Consider the following 21,697-nt stretch of genomic DNA (forward strand, 5'->3'; position numbering starts at 1 on the left):
AGCATACACATTTACAAAACAAAATCTTCCACTAATTGTGCCAAAGAACTATCTCTCTCTCTTTTTTTACACACACACACACACACACACACACACACACACACACACACACACACACACACACACAGGAAACACCTGTCCTGTGCGAGCTGAGCACCACAGAAACTATGTGACACATTCACACATCACATCATGTGTCTGACGCTGTAGAGTTGAAACATGTCAGCACACTTTAGTCGATTATTTTTTCACCTGCATCCTTTGTTTGTTTGTCTATTATTTATTCGTCTCAGCTGGTATCGGACTCTGAAGCTGCCTCCTTCAACCTCCAGGAGAAATGTATCCAGTCGGTTCCATCAGCTAAACTTTCAACAGATCTCCGGCCTAAATGTTGTTAATTTACCACTTACATGCAGCATCGCCCTCACCAGCTTTACAACTGCTGTGGTTAAACCTTTTCTTAACTCCAAAGACTTGTGTCTCAGCAGCTTTCAGGCCAGATATCTGTAAATAGTCTTTTTGAATATTGTGACATCTGTCTGTCTTTGTTTTGATTTTCTCAACAATCGCTCATCTCATTGACTTCAAAGTTGGCGGAACCCACGGTAGTGCATTGTTGGGTGTGGATCTTTGAGTGGTTGTGGAGGAAATCTGACACACCGAAATTTTTACCGTAATCTGTACTCAGTGGTGACAATTTTTTTCTGTTGAATTGAGACTCAACCCCAAAGGTCACATTCTTGGCAGGTACACCACACTAGTATGATGATGAAGGGGCCTCTACCTCATTCTGAAAGTCTTTGTTTGTTTGAAGAGGTAGAAACTGAATGAGCAATGGGGCAGAATAATAATTGTGATAAGAATGAAGCAGATAAAGCTCCAGTTTGCATTCAAGTGACCTTGGGAAAAGATACCGGACCCCAAATTGCCCCTGGTGGCTGTGCCAACAGTGTATGAAAGGGCTATGTATTTGAAGTGCTGTATGATATGTGTGCGTGAATGAGTGACTTTGAGTGGTCGGTATGAAACATCTATAAATGTATAAATACTGTCCATTTACCATTTAATAATAACACAGGCTTACCTTTAAGCTCATAACATGACAAGAAACCTAAATAAAACAGTATCATAAATCATCAGACATTTAAGCGCCTCTATTGGCCTCTATTTCCAGTCACTGATGTCTTTGATAACACACAAAGAGAGGGTGAAATCTACTCTTATCACTGATCTACAACCAGTTTACAGCTTTCTGTGCTTGTGTTAAAGAGTTCTGTTTACCGTATGAAACCTGATCCTGGATCTGTGTTATGTCCGTTGCCACGTGATACGTATGACATGTGTCACATCATCTTTGACATGTCTGTGTGTGTTCATCTTGAATGACCACGGGTTAGAGCATGGGTAATAAAGTGTCATTATGTGTGTGGGACTGACACGTGTCATTAGCTGTGTAACGCAGTAAGGCTGTGTATGTTTGTGTGTGTGTGTGTGTGTGTGTGCGTGCGTGCGTTGTACAGCTGGTTGTGGTCAAGTACACAAGTAGACAGGGCCTCAGGTGTCGCATTTCACCTAGTGCCTATGTGCGGTATTTGATACTGCAGTGTGTGTGTGTGTGTGTGTGTGTGTGTGTGTGTGTGTGTGTGTGTGTGTGATAGCCCCAGGTCCTGTTCCATAGCAGCGATCGCCCACAGAGAGACAGTGACAAAGACGACCTGCGACTAACAACCAGTGAAGCGTTCAGAGCCTCTGACAGGATGTAAGATTTCGAGAATTTTTCTTGTGGTCTGGTCTCGCTCGACCTCTGAAGGGCAGGATGAAGATCAGAATAGAGTGACGCTGGATTTGGACCCCGGCTCTCTCAGCGAGTGCTTGTCTGAATAATTGATCCCTCAGCTTGTGACTGGTTGAAAATGAGGAAGGCAGCGCTGATGGTTTGGATCAGCCTTTTGGTGCAAGGTCAGTTCTGCGTGACGGATCGGTTTGATATTTGTTCTTCATCCGTTGTGCCAACCTTTGTGAGATGCTGTCGCCCCCTCTCAGTCTCCCAAGGTGCCCAGGGTCATTATGCCCGCAAGCTTCTGAACGACCTGATGGAGGACTACACCAACGCTCTGAGACCTGTGGAGGACACAGACGAAGCCCTCAACGTGTCGCTGCAGATCACGCTGTCACAGATCAAAGATATGGTGAATACTTAGATGTAACCCTTTAATCACTAAGAAATCTCTTATCATGCTCCCATTTGTTGAGAATCAGAGCCGGCCCTAGACCTTTGGGGGCCCTAATCAAAATTTGACTGTGGGCCCCTCTGACTATCATGCTTTCTTACTACATAAGGCACAGAAGGAACATCAAATTTTGAAGTAAGACCATTAAAAACATGAACTTTTACTATAAAGGCTATTTATAACAGTATATACTATGTTTGAAGTCTAAAGACAATATACCATATGCATATATTCTGTACCTTCTTGTTTCAACTTTACAGAACTGTACAATAGTCATGTATTGTTTTGTATTGTTGTATTTTAATATTCAGGAACAACCTGCAAGTTTTATGTGAACACTGTCTCTTTCAGTAAAGTGTGTGTGTGTGTGTGTGTGTGTGTGTGTGTGTGTGTGTGTGTGTGTGTGTGTGTGTGTGTGTGTGTGTGTGTGTGTGTGTGTGTGTGTGTGTGTGTGTGTGTGTGTGTGTGTGTGTGTGTGTGTGTGTGTGTGTGTGTGTGTGTGTGTGTGTGTGTGTGTGTGTGTGTGTGTGTGTGTGTGTGTGTGTGTGCAGGATGAGAAGAACCAGGTTCTAACCACGTACCTGTGGATCAGGAAGGTCTGGTACGATGCTTACCTGAAGTGGGAAAAGGAGGACTATGACGACCTGGAGATGATCAACATCCCCAGCGACCTGGTTTGGAAGCCGGACATCGTCCTCTACAACAAGTCAGTAACAGTAGAGACAGATATGACATAAGGAACAAAGAGAGGAAATAAAAAAAGAGAGGGAGGTAGAGAAAAAGAGTGAATGAAAACAAAATGACCTGACCAAAATGTTATGGGTTCTGCCCTGACCCATACCACATCCTTCCACCAGGTTCCATGGTAATCCATCATGTACTCTTTGCGCAATCTTGCTAACAAACAAACAAACCAACCAACCAACGAACAAATGGACAGGGGTGAAAACATAACCTCCTTTGCAGAGGTATAAAAGTGAAAGAAGTGTATTTACAAATGTGTCCTCTTCACTCCATGTGTGTATAGAGCAGATGAGGATGCGTCAGATCCATCCAGCACTAACGTTAAGCTGCGTTATAATGGAGAGATCATCTGGGACTCTCCGGCCATCACAAAGAGCACATGTGTGGTGGACGTCTCTTACTTCCCCTTCGACCGGCAGCAGTGTAACCTCACCTTCGGCTCCTGGACCTACAATGGAAACCAGGTGATTATAAACAGGGTGACGTGGGGCGAATAAGAGGAAATCACACTTTTTGATGGATCTTTTATGTAATCTTTCTTTTTGTTTTGTCTTGTTTTATTCAGTTTTTTTATTCCCATGTATTTTTTAAAAGCCCTTTGTAACCTTGTTTAGATAAATGCTTTAGAAATGTATTATTATTTATTGTATCTTTTGGTTGTTGACTAAAAAGTTGACCCAATGACAAAGAAGCGTTTGCCATTTTATAATTTGGCTGAACCAACATTTCAATGAACAGAATCCATTTAGGATCTAAGAAAGATTTGTTGAATTGAATTGTTTTTTTTCTTGAATGTCTTGTCTTCCATGTTGTTCCTTTGGATTCGAAATTGCTAATTTATACTAATACAGAAGGTGTAGTGTCAGTTTTTTTGTTTGGGCTTGTAATCACTACTGGGCATGTACCAGCCTTTTGCCTACTTTAAGGACTTTTAAAGTTTATTCCCCGCATGTGTAACATATTGGGGATTTTACATAAAAATGCATATGACATGATCATATTTGTGTCTGTTCTGTACCCAAATCTTTCACCATATCCTCTACACAGGTGGACATCAGTTTGGGCATGGACAGTGGAGACCTGTCCGACTTCGTGGAGAACGTGGAGTGGGAGTGTCACGGCATGCCTGCGGTTAGAAACGTCATGATGTACGGCTGCTGCTCTGACCCTTACACCGAAATCACCTATACCCTGCTGCTGAAGCGCCGCTCCTCTTTCTACATCTTCAACCTGCTCCTGCCCTGCTTCCTCATCTCGTTTCTCGCCCCGCTGGGCTTCTACCTGCCCGCCGACTCCGGGGAGAAGGTGTCCCTCGGGGTCACGGTGCTGCTGGCCCTCACCGTGTTCCAGCTGCTGGTGGCTGAGAGCATGCCTCCTGCAGAAAGCATGCCCTACATAGGTTTGAATTACTTGGTATTATACAACTATAAAAGCCCATATCCACCAGGGAAGGAATGAAAGAAAAAATCTAAGAGGAGGTCAGAATTATAAGATACAAGGTCACAATGCTGATATCACTGTTGCCTCAAAGTAATCAAACATGTCACCGGTAACCCTCTATATAAAGTTTGCTAGTCCCCCATGTGCCTGTGTGGATTTTATGTTCCCAGTTTACTCCACAGACCAAAGTGTCACGATTAGCAAGGAGGACTCAAATACAGGCACGGAAACAAGGTGAGGTTGATTCTAATAAAACATAAAAAAGGCTTACAAGCTCTGACAGAAGACAAAACAACTCAGGAGGTGCAGTAAACTCGAAGTGAGGTTAGCAAATACAACAAACTATAAACTGGGATTGAACTGGGATACATGGGAGTAACACACAGGACTGAAACAAACCAAACTGACAAGACAGAGGGAAACTCAGAGACTTAGACACAAGGGAGGGATTATTGAACACAGGGTAAACACATAAGGTCAAATTCAGATGATCACTAAGGGCGGGAAACAGGACAGAGACAGGAAGTGAAGTAAGAGATGTCGCAAACAAGTTCCAAAATAAAAAGTTTGATTTGGTGGAAATTAGTTTCAGATAAATTGAAAAAAATGTGCTACAATAATGGCAAGATCAATAGTAGAGTGTGGAATAAAAACTGAATTAACAAACTAAAATTAAAAAAAAAATTCAAAAAATAAAATAAAGCTAATTAAAATTGAGATAAAGAAGATATAGTAAGAGTAATTAAAATTAATTATTGATGATAAAAGAGCATAAACTGAAAAATAGATAAATAATTAAAAAAAAGTTTTCTCTGTTTTCTTCCTAAGGAAAATATTACATCGCCACGATGACCATGATCACAGCCTCTACCTCTCTCACCATCTTCATCATGAACATTCATTTCTGTGGCGCTGAGGCCAAGCCCGTCCCACACTGGGCCAAAGTGCTCGTCATCGGCTACATGTCCAAAATCTGCTTCGTCTACGAGGTGGGGGAGAACTGCACGACGCCGGAGAGCGAGAGGACCCCACTGTACCCCGAGGAGCCATTCAACGATATTGGCTGCCACCACGAGGACCGTCTTCACGATGGCCTCTACCACCACGATGGTGAGGTGTACAAGTACAGCAACGGCCACAGCGCACACCATAACAGTAAGCATCACAAACACCGTACAAACGCCAGTGCCAACAGCAGGAATCAACGTCACTACAACAACCACAACAACCACGCCTCCAGACTGGAGAGGGGTGAGGCAAAGCGAGAGCCCACTCAGCACTACCACCACATCAGGCAGGAGGAACTGGACTACCAGGCCCCTCCACATCCCACAAACCTCCAGCACCTCAACCGGGTGCTGAAGGAGCAGCTGCTGTATCCCACAGAGAAGCATCAGGTCCCAGCCTGTCCCTGCTGCTGCCCCTGCCTCCAACATAAACAGGTACATCATCACTTTACCCATGTATCTGATTACTTTTCTTCTAAAACCCCTTTTAGTGCGTCATCTATCTGACTCTTCCTCAGGTGGTGAAGAACATCCAGTACATCGCCAACTGCTTCCGCGAGCAGAAAGCGACGTGTGTCAAGGCAGCAGAGTGGAAGAAGGTTGCCAAGGTGATGGATAGGTTTTTCATGTGGATCTTCTTCTTCATGGTCTTCCTCATGAGCATCCTCATCATTGCCAAGGCATCCTGACCTCCTCCTCTTCCTCCTCCTCTTCCTCCTCCTCTTCCTCCTCCTCTGTCATCCTCCTGGACCTCAGTGTTACTCCAGAGTCACCTCTTGTGTACAAGGAGATTGAATGGGATACGTCAGTATTGTGTTGTGTGTGAATCTGTGTGCGTGATTGTGAAGGTTAAATGTTTTTATTTTCACTTTGACACAAAGAGGACGAGGTCACTGCGCACAAATCATCCATTCAACCACACACACGCACACACAAAGACAAATTCATCAAGGCCTCTCTGTTAGTTAAGATCAGGTCTGCTTGCATGTGTCACGGAGCAGTGGAGCGGTAAGACAATCTAGGCCTTGCCTTGAACATGCATGGACACTCCATTATGGATGAGCTAACATCCAGCTATAGGTGTTACATTACTTACATTACCTTTTAAGCAACCGGAGGATGCTCGAGTCCATCACAGAGAGAGCAGCAGCAGAATGACTTCATGTATAAAACTACCTGGTGTTTGATGAAAATAGTGCACAGGTCAGTGAAGGTGTGAATCACACGTGTGTTACGAAATGCAGTGAATAACATTACATGGTTAAAGCCATTATTAAGCTGATTTTAAGGTGATGTTCTAGATGTCAGAGATCAGTGTCGAATACTTGAAAGTTGTTAAAATACTTGAATTTGAGACTTAAAGCATGAATGTTTACTTTTCCTTGAAAAGATCATTCACTTTTTACCTCAACAATCTGGTGTTGAAATCTAACTCCAGAGAATGCCTTCACTCAACTGTTGACTAACCTACACTTTGCTTATTGTCCTGTAAAAAACATAAAGCTGTTATATCTTGTTATTAAAGCAGGTCTTACTTACTTAGTTTGCATTGTTATACAAATCTAATTTGTTATATAATGTTTATGTACATTTTGCTAATAAAATGTTATTTCATTGCTACCTTTCTCTGAAAAATCATTGCTGTTGCATATATTCATTTCGAGAGATAAATATCCAGTATTAGTGACACACAGTAATCATTCCAAAAATGACCTCGAGAGGGCAGATATGCTGCAACCATATAGGGACTTTAACAAAAATGAATCCATGACTATGAGTTAAGTTACTACACAACAAAGTGAATGTCTAAGTAATAAGTACATGGACAGCTCTATGGTACCAAATGTTGATGGGCTTTAAGTTTCTTGAACTGATTTTAAAGTTACACTAGGACCAAATCCTCAACACTGAACCAACAAATCCCAGAGAAAATAATTTGGTCAAAACAACAAATCAGATCAGTAACAGATGAATTTCCTCTCAAGTGATCTGCCTTCTTTACTATTTGAAATAACTACTGAATTTGAAATCATATTCCAGTTCATAAAATCTTACTGCTGGTATCCATGGTAGCAGGTGCAGGTAAATATTCTCCTTCATTCACTGAACAATTGACTTTGGGCAGAATTAACATAGATTAAGTGAATTATAAATCATATAATAATAAATATGTACACAATTTTTGAAGAAAGTGGAATCTTTATGTTTTCTGTGATCATCTTTAATGACTTAGTCCTTGTGGCACCAAAGTACTGATACTGAGCAACAGCGCCCTCTGCAGCAACAAGTGGTGATTATTTATTTTTGGCTCAGTGTCTGAGCAATGACATGATTTTTATGTAGAGAAAAAACAGAGCCGATCAATGTGGAGCTCTGACTGCGACTCCCTATTCACTGACTTGAGACACAACTGAACGGTGGATATTACCCATGATCCCCGGCTTCCTGAACTAGAAGAGCAGCTACTGTAACAAACCCACCAGACTCTGTTTGGAATTCTTCATATTTTCTATTGGGCCAGAGTTTCACCAGACCGATATTACAAACATGGTGATGGAGATGGTTAGAGTTCAGAGGGGAATGAACGTGTCACACTCACAGAGACGGACACACCCACAATGTTGGGATCTATATAGAGATGTACTACACTCACGTGTTCTCAATTTATGGACAGAGAACAGAAACAATATGTCATCTATTAGCAAGCAGCTGTCGTCCATCACCTGCACAGGTTACTTTCTATCTTTCTTTCTAGAGATGGGAAATATGGCTCAAGAGGTGGCTGGAGGAGAACCTGCGGAGGGAGAGAGAAAAGTACGACAGAGAAATCTCAGTGTTGAAAAAGCAGTGGGGTAAGAAGTGTTCGGACAACGAGACAATCAACTTTCTGCGGAGAAACACAGCATGGTGTTAACTGCGACCGGGTACGCTCAAGAGACGGGGCTGGTGGGGCTGAACGCAGCTTTAGAAAGTGTTGGAGCTTCCTGTTGGGTACAGTAACAGCATCAACGTTTTGTATTAATCTTACATTTATTCTCTCAGCTGCATCTGTTTTGTGCAACTATCAGCATTCCTACTTATTACATAATAAATGCAGATTGGATTCAGCCATTAACTCGCTGTTAGGGAGAGAAAGGGAAATTAATGCCATGTGAAAGCAATTTCATTTCAACAAATGGATGTAATTCCAGTGTGTCCTAGATCAGCAAGTGCACCAAAATAGTACAAATTCTGAAAAATGATGAGAGATAATCTGATTATCATCTCCCCGCCCTCTGCTTCGGACTCTGTGTCTGTCTCCATCATCTACATCTGTATTCAAACACACCCTGTTGCCATTAATAAAAGATCAAATATTGCTTGAGTGCTATTTCAGTGTTCCTCACTGAGCAGTGCCATCTGCCTCTGTACCCACACGGCACTGTGTAAGTGTGGGTGTGTGTGTGTGTGTGTGTGTGTGTGTGTGTGTGTGTGTGTGTGTGTGTGTGTGTGTGTGTGTGTGTGTGTGTATGGTGTGTATGGTGTGTGTGTATGGTGTGTGCGTGTGTGTGTGTGTGTGTGTGTGTGTATGTGTGTGTGTGTGTGTGTGTGTGTGTGTGTATGGTGTGTGCGTGTGTGTGTGTGTTTGTGTTTGTGGAGAGTTGTTAGTCTGATCCTGAGCCTGCTATGATCATGTTCAAAAGGGTAATTTAAGAAGACTTGATAAATTTAAGAAGTCAGATTATTATCGTGGTGTGTGTTCGTTCCTGTAATAATATCTTTGTGAGGACCATTTTAGGCATAGACCCTACAGAGTGAGGACATTTTGGAAAGTGAGGACATTCAAATAGAAAAAAAATGAATTCAAATAGTTTATGCCACGGTCGGCATATGAGTATAAGCACATGAGTGAATAGCATCTGCTTCCACCCTGGAAGCCAAGTAACGGTCGAGTGAGATAAGGCCTGACTGCATCTGTACTGATAGGGATAGTACCCCAAAATTGCTCATATACTGAATACCGCTTAGGGCTCAAAGGACTGGTTCAATGAGCAACAGTGCAGTCGGTGTAACTAGTAATAATACTCATGAGGACAATCACGATTAAGAGCAAGGAGTAACTTCTAAACCAGTTACCAGTGAGACTACAAAAAAGTAAACCATCGCGTGACAGTTTAGAATGTAACTCTGAAAATGTAGGGCACCTCTAATTATACATTGCCATTGTGAAGATAACTTTTAGTAGTAAATAAATGCGTATCTCTGAAGAGAGTTAAAACAAGCCGTGTGAGTCAGCTGACTGTGTATGCCTGTGTGTGAGTGCGACGCAGTTAAAGAGTGAGATGAATAAAGAGACTTTTTTAACAAACAGTTCATAATATTTAAAAACACTAAACTAAATATTAAAATGAGTATAAGTTGAACTAAGAAAGATTAAAAATGTTATTAAAATCACAGTCAAAATTGCCATAATAAAAACAATGATCTAGTGTTTGAATGTCCTTCTGGTAATCTAGACATTTAAGCAAATTGCCGAAGGTTATAATTTTCTGTGCTGTGTGGTTTGTTCAAAAGTTTTTGCTGCTCTAAGTTTGGTGATTTATAATATCATGTGCTGCTTTAAATTTTATCAAAGTTTGCGAATGCTTGTATAGATTGGCTCTGATATCTTTTGTTTGGAGCACTGTATTGTTGAGCAGATTACCTTTGGGGGTGGCTGTGCGATACGTTGATTTTGCATTGTTCTGCCTGAGACTAAGCGCTGCCTGAGGTTGAGACTGCTGTTCGTGTTCTGTGTCGTTGGGACAAATAAAATCAGCGTCGGATATTTGCTGTTGCAGCTTTATAATTAAAGGTTTTATCGACAGAGCAGTTGGTTCTTTTCCAAAACTATAATCTCAGAGAAGATATCAATATCCATTAAGGCCTGAGGCAGAGCAAGGCATAAGCAAAACAATCGAAGGGTTAATAACAGCAGGTGTGCTAACTGAAGTCGCTGTAACACTCCCCTGTTACCTATGTTGAAGCAAGTCAACTTGTTGGCTGGTATATGACTTACGTAGCTCAAACACTTCTCACTAATGTGCCATCTGAAGCGTAGTTTTTTTTTTTACAGTGATTGACTTGTGTTCTGCCTTCTTTAGTATTCCATTACCAAGAACAAGTGAGCACAGGTGGTGCCATGGGGCGAGGTCTACATTAAGGTCTTTCGGAGGAAGTGACACCAGCCTAGATGGGAAGGTCCATATAAGGTGGTGCGAGCGATGCAAGACAATCTTCATGAGAATTCTTCTAAACATTGGTTTCATTAAAAGGCTAAACAAACATGATCAGTTCCTAGTGACAGTGGTCATGTCCTGAAAACTCTCCCCAAACACCGGAAGGAACATATTGAAATACCATGGCAGGAAAATAGAGTGTTTAAACACAACACAAAATGATGTACAAACACAAACATCCCTTCACAAATACTTGCTCACCCATGTTGGTTGAGAGGAGAAAAACAGAGGAGAGCGGAGAAGGAAGGGGAGAGACAGACAGCCAGACAGACAGAGAGAGAGACAGACAGACAGACAGACAGAGAGAGAGAGAGACAGACAGACAGACAGAGAGAGACAGACAGAGAGAGAGAGACAGAGAGAGAGAGAGAGAGAGAGAGAGAGGAGGATAGGAGGGTTGTTGAGCAGGTTTGAGGTACCACCCTCAAAGTGTGTGACTCTTTGAATGTTTAACAGTTGAATAAAAGCAGATACATAAGGAGGAAAAAACAGCGCCGAGGACATAGCTGTTTGCAAGCAGGAGAGACGAGTTGAAAGAATCCGGAGAAAATCATCATGTCCCTCCTTCCCGAGATCCTCAGTCGTCACAAGATGGTCAGGAAGCACTATCTGTCCCTCCAGAAGGGTGAAGAGTGCCAGGTCACATATGTTTGGGTCAATGAGGATCGACAAAATCTACAGTCTAAAACCAGGACTCTTTACAATGAGCCAGCAGGAATCAGAGGTACAGTATAGAAGAAATCACTATAGTTATTTTCAAAGATCTTTATGTTGAATTATTAACGTCTGGCACAGTTTGTAAATATGGTGCCTGATACGTGTCTGTTATACAACAAGGTGTTACCTTTTTCTTACAGATATACCAGAATGGTACGCGACCTCGGCTGATCATACCGAAGTCACTTTGGTCCCGGTCCGAATGTTTCGAGATCCTTTCACTCTGGACCCTGATAAACTGGTGCTGTGTGAACTGGTAAACAGCAAACACATCTCCAAAGGTCAGATATGACAAATCACATCATAAAATGAAGCTGAAAGTTTTGTTTGCTGCCCTTGTTGAGTTTGAGCCTTGTGTTTTGCTTTTTCAACAAAGTGAATCATCGGCGTTCACAGTGTGTTACCGTAATGGGCGAGGTGAAACAGTTTCAGCCCTGGTTTGGAATGGAGCAGGAGTACATTCTTTTTGGTTTGGACGGAAAGCAGCTTGGTTGGTCCCCTGAGGGAAACCAGCTCCAAAGAGGTATTGTGAGGACAGACTTGTTTAACCTAGAAAAACAGGTTATTCTGCTGAAATATAACACGTAATATAAGCATTAAAAGTTTAAATTATCATCATGATCTTCACAAAATGTTGTTTTGTTTTGGTTTTACCCTCAGCGTGTAGTAATGCCGTGGGTGCTACCAAACTGTGTGGAAGAGACATATCTATGTGTCACTGCAGAGCCTGCCTGTATGCTGGTGTAAAGATCTTTGGCTCCAATGCAGAAGACCTATGGTCCCAGGTATGAACAGGTTGTCTGATAGGTTTTAAACTACTTTATTACCAAATTCACTAAAAATATCAACATTAATTTGTTAGAACCTATTTTACCAGGCTAATTTGTGTGCGTAAAAGACGCTAGAATAGCCTCAACATCCCGGCTATTGTAGCTCAGAGCTGAGAGCTGAATGCTCTTCAATTAAAATAAACATATGCCAATACATGCAAATAGAGAAAAGCAAGATTTGACAGCACATGCACGGCAAGTACAAAATGTGCTCCAAATACTCACAGCACAACCAAATTATTATTGGCTAATGTGTCCCAGTCATGTTCACTACTTTTTAGTGTATCCTGGAAACACTTCTGTTGTGATGTTTTCTTTTTTTGTGTGATCAGTGGGAGTTTCAGGTTGGCACTTGCGAGGGGATTGAAATGGGGGATCATCTGTGGATGGCCCGTTACATTCTGCACCGGGTCTGTGAAGACTTTGAGGTTGTTGCCTCCTTGGACGTTAAGCCCATTAAGGAAAGCCTTCAATCATCAGGCTGTCACATCAACTTCAGCACCAAGGAGATGAGGAGTGAAGGGGGACTTCAGTAAGTTTACACACACACACACACACACACACACACACACACACACACACACACACACACACACACACACACACACACACACACACACACACACACACACACACACACTGAAAACATACTCTTACCGTCACCATAAATATTAACTGTTAACTTTATGCCTTATCCATAACCTATAACAAAACCTAACCATATAACTCAAAATCAAACATTTTACATTATGGGAACTTTCTCTTGTCCTCATAATGAAAATAATGAGTGTGTAGTCAGATTTTGGCACCAACAACATGAGTAATACCTGGACAACACATTATCTAACGCACACATCTATTCTTAGATGCCTTATGGCCATTTAGAGATAGATGCATGAATAAAACATGTTCTCTGGGATGTTACAGGTACATTGAGGAAGCGATCAGAAATCTGAGCAAGCGTCATTCTCAGCACCTCATTGTCTACGATGCACATGGTGGTTTGGACAACAAACACCGCCTCACCGGTAAGGGCTGTACCTCCAGCTTCCATCACTTCTCTACAGCCGTAGCCTGTCGTAATGTTAGTGTTCGCATCCCTGGCCATGTCAGTCGCATGGGCTGTGGGTACCTTGAGGACAGACGTCCTGCTGCCAACTGCGACCCATACCTCGTGATGAGAACCCTGGTGGAAACCTGTCTGCTGGGAGCCACTGACGAAGATGATGATGAGGTCTAGGAGACCCTGGCTTCCTGAAAGAGGAGAAAATGCAGTCAAGGCTCAATAGAGTGCATTAATGTATGACACACTTTGTGTGCGTGTTTAAGTGCTGTTATGAAATTTTAAAGAAACCTGAAACATTTGCCAGTTCATGTGGCGAAACTGTGTGCGGCATGATTGTTAGACAAAGTAAAGGAATAAAATAAAGATATCAAGTCTGTTTTGTCTGTTCTGTCTTGTCAAATGCATTTCAGTCAGACAACTCACGTTCAAACGTTTATTGCAGCAGTAGAACAGGTTTAGTGTTTGGCATCTAGGCTCCAACTTGATCATTCTCCCATCTGATTACACATGAATGATAGGAGTGCTGAGCAAATCGTCATCATGGATCGGTATCTGCTATGTGTGGCGCATTGGCCTGCGGGAGAATACCTAGTGAGACTGCTATGTGTGCGCCATTCACCGCCGAGGTGTGGTGAATATAGTAAACTTGGCACATGGCAACAAATAAACCAAAATCAAAATTGAACACTTCAAGCCCAACAAACCACCTGATATGCAACAATATAATCAGGCTGCAAAGCACATACATATTATTCAGAAATTCAAATGATTTGCTTGTATAGCCCATATTAACAAAACCAATTCGTTTGATAGGGCTTAACGAGTGCGACATCCTGTCCTTAACCCTCAACAACAGTAAGGAAAAACTACCAAAAACCCCATTAACAGGGAGGAAAACGTAGAAACATCAGAGAGAGCCACATGTGAGGGCTCCCTCTCCCAGGACGGACAGGAGCGCGATATACAAGGGTGCAGCGAATCTCTTGGCTTTGTTCGCCTTGTGTCGTCACCCCCTGCAACAGAGCCCCCTCGACCCGTACAGCCCTCAAACGAGGAGACAGGAGTTTGTCCACCAGCAGCCGTGCCCGGCTCATGGGTTAGGGAGCGGTTCTAACCCATGAGCCCAACTGGAGCGCCCCTTCCGGGTGGAAGTAGTGGAAGTGTGAGGAGGTTGGAAGGAAGACCCACACCAGAAGATGGGTTTCACAAAAGCGTCTTGGGGGACGAAGGCGCACCGAAGCATGCCTGCGACTGGCCCAGCCGCGGAGATGCGGTGGGCTCCAAGATCTGGCATGCAACTATGGAATTAGGCAGCGGAGAGTACATATTAAAACAGCAAGGGCGCAGCAACTGATGATGTTTGAGAGTCAATATTCCTTCTTCTGGTGTCTGACATAGAATGATTAGCATGGATGATGGAGAGCTGCAGTTATAGCTGTGCCACATCTAAGGGAGTGCGGGGGTTAGCATTCAGGTGTTAGGCCTCAGCTCTGGCAGGGATTGCGAAGCTTTGAGGAGATCTCATCATGCGTTTTCAACCATTGTTGGTGAGCAAGGGTGTCGCCAGATGGGTTGGAGAGCGATGCATGTGTTTCATCATAGAGGAGAAAGAACCGAAAGCAGTATTATTCTTAGCAATGATAATTCAGAAGTCTCGACAAGATCTATCAGCCTTGTCATGTACATGTGTTCTTCTAAGATTAGAGAGGGTAAGGTCATGTAGAGGATTAAATGAGAATGTCCTTGGCAGATTTCTGACAAGACTGCTTCCATCATCGTATCTACTCTGACTCACCTTGACAACAACTTAGTAATATGGCTATAGAAAGCCAAGCTAAACGTTGGGTAAGACTGTAAAATTATTGAGGCTTTATAGATTATTTCTATTGTAGCAGCATTGACGCATGACAAAGTAATTTGTTCTTGATCTATTTACTGCTCTGTAGGAACCAGATGAAGACCATGGGGTAAAGACCATCGGGTTTGGTTGGCCAGACATTAATGAAGAATCCCCCAAAACGGCTGTGGTCTAAACTTCCTCTCTATGGGCCGATATTGTATGTATTTATTTGTATTGTGATTAATTTCATTTATTTATATGTACCAACATCACGACTACAACACCAGACAGTACGCGAGAGGTTAAAGACAAACTATATACAGTAAAATAAAGTATAGTTCCTTGCTTGGGGTACACTGCATCAATCAGTCCTTCATAACAGTGCTTATTGCTCTACCAACAGGGTTTATATGTATTCTATTCATAATCTTAATAAAACAGAGCCTTAACCTAAATGTCTATTGTTTATATTCTTTTAAAAGTGTACATGGCTCTTGTAAATCATTGTCTCAGTAGTGCTCCTGCAGTGCTGAGGCTGCACGTTCCATGATTATCAGCTATGAAGTCCTTTATTTATTTTAAATAAACAGAAACAATTAGGTTTACTCGGTTTCCAGTTCATAAGTATGGTTCTTTTTGCAGATAGGAATGCCAACGTTATCAAACTGTGTTACTGCAGATTGTAAACCATCCATTTTATTTCCCAGCCAGCATACTTCTGGGGATACCGCTACATCTTCATTTATTATAGAACTCAGACCCGATGAATGAACGCTGCGGGCGCACAGCTCCTCCAGGGTGCGGTGCACAGCCGAGAGGCCCGCGGTCAGGGCTCCACAGAGTGCATTAATGTATTACACACTCTGTGTGTGTGGTTAAGTGCTGTTATGAAATTCTAAAGAAGCCTGACACATTTGCCAGTTCATGTGCAGAAATTGTGTGCGGCATGATTGTTAAAGAAAGTTAAAAATATAATAAAGATATCAAGTCTGTTTTCCTTAAAACACGTGTTATGTCTCGTCAAATGTAGTTTTTCACTTACAATTTTTTCTGTGCAAAACAACTTGGGAATGTAAAATGTATTAAATTAAAAGCAAACAAATACATCTGTATCTGTGGCAGTAATCCTGATGAACTGTTGTAGTATAGATAACTGGCCAAAACAATATATGGACTATGGAACAAGCAGCGTTACCTCCAACAAAATCCTACTGACAAAACAATTTGCTGCACATATCAAGACAATAATCATAGACAAGAAATCACAGTGGATCAAGACAAAAGATATTGATATTGTATAATTAAAAGAGACGTCGTCCTCATCACTGCTGTCTGTTTACAGGCAAATTAGTTTGTAAATTAGTTACATATATTATTTATTAAGTGGTATACATTATCTATACATAATAGATTAGTTAGAAATACTGTATGACACGCAGATCATAATGCTACATAGCATTGCCATATGATTCAATTCAATGAGTTTTGAATGAGATTTTTTATATCCAGTTATTAGATCAATATATGGATATGTTGGTTTGTGTTTGCTTTCCTTTATTTCAACCTATTCCAGTTTTTTGTTTCTATCTACTTCTATTTGTTTTGTTTGCTTATTTCACTCTTATTATTGAATTACTGTGGTGAAATGTTATAAAATGACTAATCGCTGAAGCCTACTTTTAAAAGCACTTTCTCACGTGATTTAATTCCACGTTAACCATGAATGACTACTGTTGGAATTAGGAGAAATGGGACACAAACATCTGGACAAGAGAATAATAACAGTAATAATGCAGAATGGAAGTAAATGGAGACAGAGATATTGTGAAAGGGCTCGACACGTTTGTAATTTCTCATGTGTTAAACCTCTCTGTGCCCTGTGCTTCCTCAGCGCTGCGCTCACTATCCAGCTGGTGGTGCCTGCGGTCCCAGTAAACCTGCTGTGCACTTGGAGCAGCGGCACAGCGCAGTCAGGACGGACTGACTCCAGCTTCAGGGACTATTCCCCCTCTGTTGTTTTGTGGTCATTTCAGGAATAGTTGTGATTCTCATCCTTCCAGTTTGACTCATGGAGGAGCGCAGGACCAGGCAATGAATACCACGACCAGCTTGGCCCTGGTGGGAGCTGAGAGCCGGGAGGAGTTACCCGCACACCGAGCTCTGACCGGCTGCGTCCTGGCGCTGCTTATCATCTGGACGCTTTTGGGCAACTTCACGGTGTGCGCAGCCGTTTATCGCTACCGGCACCTGCGCGCAAAAGTGACCAACATCTTCATCGTGTCCTTGGCTCTGTCGGACCTGCTGGTCGCGGTGCTGGTGATGCCGTGGAAGGCTGCGGCTGAAGTGGCCGGTTTCTGGCCGTTCGGGGGCTTCTGTAAGACCTGGCTGGCCTGCGACATCATGTGCTCCACAGCCTCCATCCTCAACCTGTGCGTCATCAGCGTGGACAGATACTGGGCCATCTCCAGCCCCTTCCGCTACGAGAGGAGCATGAACAAGAGAGTGGCCTCCGTCATGATCGGCGTGACCTGGACGGTGTCCGTGGTCATCTCCTTCGTGCCCGTGCAGCTCAACTGGCACAGGGCAGAGATCAGTGACGAGGCCGGGGAGGAGGATGTTGCGCGTCAGGGTCGGAGCATGGACGGGAGCTGTGACTCCAGCCTGAGCCGCACATACGCCATCTCCTCCTCCCTCATCAGCTTCTACATCCCCGTGGCCATCATGATCGTCACATACACGCGCATCTACCGGATCGCGCAGATGCAGATCCGGATGATCTCCTCCCTGGAGCGCGCGGCGGAACACGCGCAAAGTTGCCGTTCGGATGTACCTGAAATATGTCCTCACCTGTGCGCGGAAATCGGTGCCCATTCATACCAGGCTCGTGTCAGTGTGCAGGCTCAGACTCAGACTCACCGGGAGCTCAGAGTCTCCATCAGGAAAGAGACTAAAGTCCTGAAAACCCTGAGCGTCATCATGGGAGTGTTTGTCTGCTGCTGGCTGCCCTTCTTCATCCTAAACTGCGCCCTGCCCTTCTGTCCCGGACCAGGGGCCCCGGGGAGCCAGCGTGGCCCTTACTGCGTCAACGAAAAAACATTTGACGTGTTTGTGTGGATCGGCTGGAGCAACTCGTCCCTCAACCCGGTCATCTACGCGTTTAACGCAGAATTCAGAGACGCCTTCCTGCGCCTGCTGCGCTGCCGCGGAGGAGGAGGCTGCTGGGACGCGGTGAGCGCAGCGGTGGGGACGGTGATGGACAGCGACAGGGCCGCGAACCTGAAGCACGAGGGCCCGCTGAACGTGAGGCTGGGGGTCTCCTGCTCCACGAACCCCCGGGGGAGCGAGGACAGCGGCAACACCACATTGACCGTGTGTTATCACAGAGGGACAAACTCGGAGCAGGTGACAGACACTGAGGAGAGTAACGACAAAGACAGACTGACGCAGATACCCACACAAGGGACACAGTAGGACGTCCACCGGAGGGGTCAAAATGGTGGAGAGTGTGCACATCAAATCCCATGTGAAGTTAAGGGGGAAACAAAAAACACGCCACACAGACCAAAATTACATCTTTGTGGGTCTCCTGCTCTATTAACCATTTGTCCAATGGCCAACACAGCAATGCCAATTTTCAATCATCATTTTCTCTTTTATGAAGGACCTTAGCCCTGGATATGGTCTTTTTGAGCACATCCTGATTTGGGATAGCCCATTTGTAGGTAGAGCTGTAACTTTATATTTGTTTTTACACTATTTAGAGCTTCTCAATTGTTCACTTGGATGTCCACAGAGATTTGTATGGGTTGTTCATGTGTTTACCTCTTTTCCCTATAGCACGATGAAGATGGACAAGTGACATCTGGACACATAAATGGATTAAATATAGTTGTTGTTGTCGTACAGGTTTTATATTTACTTTCTGTGGCCAAAGTTAGTCGAAATCCGGTTGAAAAAGCTCAAAGTAAAAGGGACAATATAATTTTCCTATATCTGTTTCAGTATTTAAGTAATTTACACCAAGGAGGTTCTGTTTTCACCCAGGTTTGTTTGTTTGTTGGTTGGTTTGTGTGGGCGGATTACCACAAAACTCGGTGGATGTGGTATGGGTCAGAGGAGAACCTGTTATATTTTGGTGCGGATCCGGATCAGAGGGCAGAATCAGGATTTTTTTTCAACTTTCTATAACATTGCATTTTTTATAATTTCCTTGATTTCACTGAGAATAATCCCTGGATCTTGATGAAAAAATCAGGCATGCTTAGTGTACAGATATTTATGAGTGTGTGCAATAAGGTGCAGATCTAAATAAAAGTCAGGATCTATAGTGAATATAAATTTGGATTTAGTTTTCTCACCCTCTGTGTTAGATTAGAATAGACATTGTATATGAAGTAAAACTAACTCACCCTTTTAAATTAAAAACACTGAAATTTAAAGTCTACCAGTGAGGATGGAGTTTTTCCAGTGTGGCCATTCAAGGCCAAATATTCGGCTTCGCTGTCCCTCTCTCCATCACAGAGAGTTATCAGAGGTCAGGATTTCTCTGAATCTCTAGAAATGGGATTATGTAAGGGATTCACATTAGCGCCCATCAGCTGTGCATCTCTGTGAATTGTGAGTGCACTCTGTTCCCCCCCCCACCTTCTATCTCCTGAAAGAAACAAACATGAATAATTTGTAGATGTTGTGCCTGTGAAAGACGCCCTGACCGGTGAGAGGACAGAAGCTTTTACTGTGACAACCCTCTAAAACACAAGCTGCCCTGATGAGGGTCTGTGAAGTGCAGTTGGATTTACGCAGCCTCCTGCTCTTTGATGAACTTTCTGCAGATTAACATTTGTTCATTTTTCTTTAATGAGAATTCCTTGTTAGTGTTTAATATGGATGTGTGTTGTAGCCTCAATGAGCCACAAGCCTTAAAGGAGCCAATAAGAGTTATGACTCTGTTTTGTTGGCGGCTGTGATCACATTAGCTTGTTATTAAGATCGAAAGGAATGGGTCTTTTTAGAAATAGTATATAAAAATGGCCGACACGACAGCTCCCCAAAAGTGAAGCCAAAACATGCCAATTGCCCCCTGGTGGCTGGCTGCAGTATAGGTCATAAACCCTGCCTATAGTGGATGGGACATGGACGACACTTACAAATCTTTTCTCAAAGATGGTGTCTTTCATTTTCTGTAGGCTAGTTTCTATTATTTTAAATGCAAAGTAAGTTTTTATTAGTTATGTGATGATATCAAAACGGGGTGAAACATCATGATTGACAGCTGAGACTAACTTGCAATTGATTGGGCACATTTATCTGTGGGACCTCGCTACCACCCCTCCATCCCCCAATCGCTACTGGCCAGAGTCTGTCTCGATATGAGCAAGATGACAGCGTTAATATCTGGGATATTTTAGCTTCGTTTCTGGATAGTTGTCCATCTTTATCCACAGTCGTGGTTTGACAAATGTCACTGTCCATATTCTAAGCTTAATATGAAGCTACAAGCAACGAGTGTAAAGACAGGAAACGGAGTCATTACCTCAGACAGGTTCACTTGTTTCCAGTTTTCATGCTAAGCTATGCTAAATGGCTGAATTCACAGGGGCCACTTGGAAACGTTTACACTCTTTTTTCTTCTTCTCCTCACAGAGACATTTTTGAAGCATCAATCTTTAGTTGAGAAGACTGACACCAATGTTACATCTGTACAACAATTATGAAGCTGGCAGTCAGTTAGCTTAGTTTGGACTGCAGTGGGGAGACATATCATGGCTCTGTCCAAAGGTAACGAAATCCAGATCTAAATCTCACTAATTGACAAATTATATCACATGTATATAGCCTAATTTGAACAAAAACTGAAGTGTAAAAACCTCATTCTTGGTTTTATAAGAGGTTAGAAGGACCATCGCTTGCCAAGCAAGGAGCAGAGACTTCTGGAAATTAGTTTTCACTCTTTTGTACTGTAATTAAACTGAGCCCGATTTAATGTTAGTGCTGCTTTAGTGGTATTTTGTGAACACGGCTGGATTAGCTGCAGACATATTTTCTCATATAACTCTTGGCACAAAACCAAATGTAATTCCCAAATTGTCAAATTCCATTAAATCAAACATATTATGGATCAGTGCAAGAACTAAAAGGAAATTTTACCCTCCATTTCCACTGAAAACGTTAACAGAAAACACATGTATTATCTGTATTAGACTCTGGTGATATCATGTTTGTTCTAATTAGATGCCACAGTGTTCTGTTCAGTTGTTTCCAGACGAGCAGTGTGTGTGTGTGTGGGCGCTGTGTATTGGGCCTGTAACCTACATAGAACATCCATCAGCTGTAGGTGTCCACAACTGTATGTAATAATTGTCACTATACCAAAGATGATTAATAAAACAGAGGTCAAATAATTTGTTTTAAAAGTGTGTCTCGTATACAGGAGTTGTCTCGTATACAGGAGTTGTCTCGTATACAGGAGTTGCTTGTAGGTTAGCGTGTGAGAACATTCCATTACTTAAAGACCTGACTGGAGTGGAGTTCAGAGAGAAATCTGCGAGGGTCCTTTCTCTGAGG

General features: G+C 42.8%; 3 protein-coding genes across 4 annotated transcripts; all 3 read left to right on the forward strand.

Moving 5' to 3' along the window:
- The first annotated feature begins 1,215 nt into the window (after positions 1-1,215).
- On the forward strand, positions 1,216-6,617 carry chrna9a (cholinergic receptor, nicotinic, alpha 9a). 2 transcript variants are annotated; one of them, XM_034583060.1, is made up of 7 exons: positions 1,216-1,959; positions 2,044-2,189; positions 2,783-2,937; positions 3,259-3,439; positions 4,023-4,374; positions 5,244-5,857; positions 5,941-6,617. In XM_034583060.1, the coding sequence occupies exons 1-7, from the start codon at positions 1,914-1,916 to the stop codon at positions 6,109-6,111; spliced, it is 1,665 nt and encodes a 554-aa protein (XP_034438951.1). In that variant the 5' UTR covers positions 1,216-1,913; the 3' UTR covers positions 6,112-6,617. The 2 variants fall into 2 exon arrangements, with proteins under 2 accessions (XP_034438951.1, XP_034438943.1); XM_034583052.1 differs by having other exon boundaries at positions 1,216-2,189.
- Positions 6,618-6,751: 134 nt separating this feature from the next.
- LOC117760238 (glutamine synthetase-like) lies at positions 6,752-13,656 on the forward strand. Its single transcript, XM_034583103.1, has 7 exons — positions 6,752-6,792; positions 11,065-11,404; positions 11,538-11,678; positions 11,774-11,920; positions 12,058-12,182; positions 12,560-12,759; positions 13,155-13,656. The coding sequence occupies exons 2-7, from the start codon at positions 11,236-11,238 to the stop codon at positions 13,465-13,467; spliced, it is 1,095 nt and encodes a 364-aa protein (XP_034438994.1). The 5' UTR covers positions 6,752-6,792; positions 11,065-11,235; the 3' UTR covers positions 13,468-13,656.
- A 3,516-nt stretch (positions 13,657-17,172) lies between these two features.
- On the forward strand, positions 17,173-18,878 carry LOC117760216 (D(1) dopamine receptor-like). Its single transcript, XM_034583073.1, has one exon. It carries the CDS (start codon positions 17,225-17,227, stop codon positions 18,602-18,604), a length of 1,380 nt encoding a protein of 459 aa, XP_034438964.1. The 5' UTR covers positions 17,173-17,224; the 3' UTR covers positions 18,605-18,878.
- Positions 18,879-21,697: the final 2,819 nt, after the last annotated feature.

The sequence above is a fragment of the Hippoglossus hippoglossus genome, chromosome 1 (genome assembly GCF_009819705.1).
Source record: "Hippoglossus hippoglossus isolate fHipHip1 chromosome 1, fHipHip1.pri, whole genome shotgun sequence".
NCBI lineage: Eukaryota > Metazoa > Chordata > Actinopteri > Pleuronectiformes > Pleuronectidae > Hippoglossus > Hippoglossus hippoglossus.

Excerpts from the sequence above, each read along its gene's own strand:
- LOC117760238 (XM_034583103.1), top strand. The coding sequence starts at position 11,236 with ATGTCCCTCCTTCCCGAGATCCTCAGTCGTCACAAGATGGTCAGGAAG. Across the intron at positions 11,679-11,773 it reads CAGCAAACACATCTCCAAAG|TGAATCATCGGCGTTCACAG; the intron begins GTCAGATATGAC and ends TTTTCAACAAAG. Across the intron at positions 12,760-13,154 it reads AGGAGTGAAGGGGGACTTCA|GTACATTGAGGAAGCGATCA; the intron begins GTAAGTTTACAC and ends GGGATGTTACAG.
- LOC117760216 (XM_034583073.1), top strand. The coding sequence starts at position 17,225 with ATGAATACCACGACCAGCTTGGCCCTGGTGGGAGCTGAGAGCCGGGAG.
- chrna9a (XM_034583052.1), top strand. The coding sequence starts at position 1,914 with ATGAGGAAGGCAGCGCTGATGGTTTGGATCAGCCTTTTGGTGCAAGGT. Across the intron at positions 2,190-2,782 it reads TGTCACAGATCAAAGATATG|GATGAGAAGAACCAGGTTCT; the intron begins GTGAATACTTAG and ends GTGTGTGTGCAG. Across the intron at positions 2,938-3,258 it reads GACATCGTCCTCTACAACAA|AGCAGATGAGGATGCGTCAG; the intron begins GTCAGTAACAGT and ends ATGTGTGTATAG.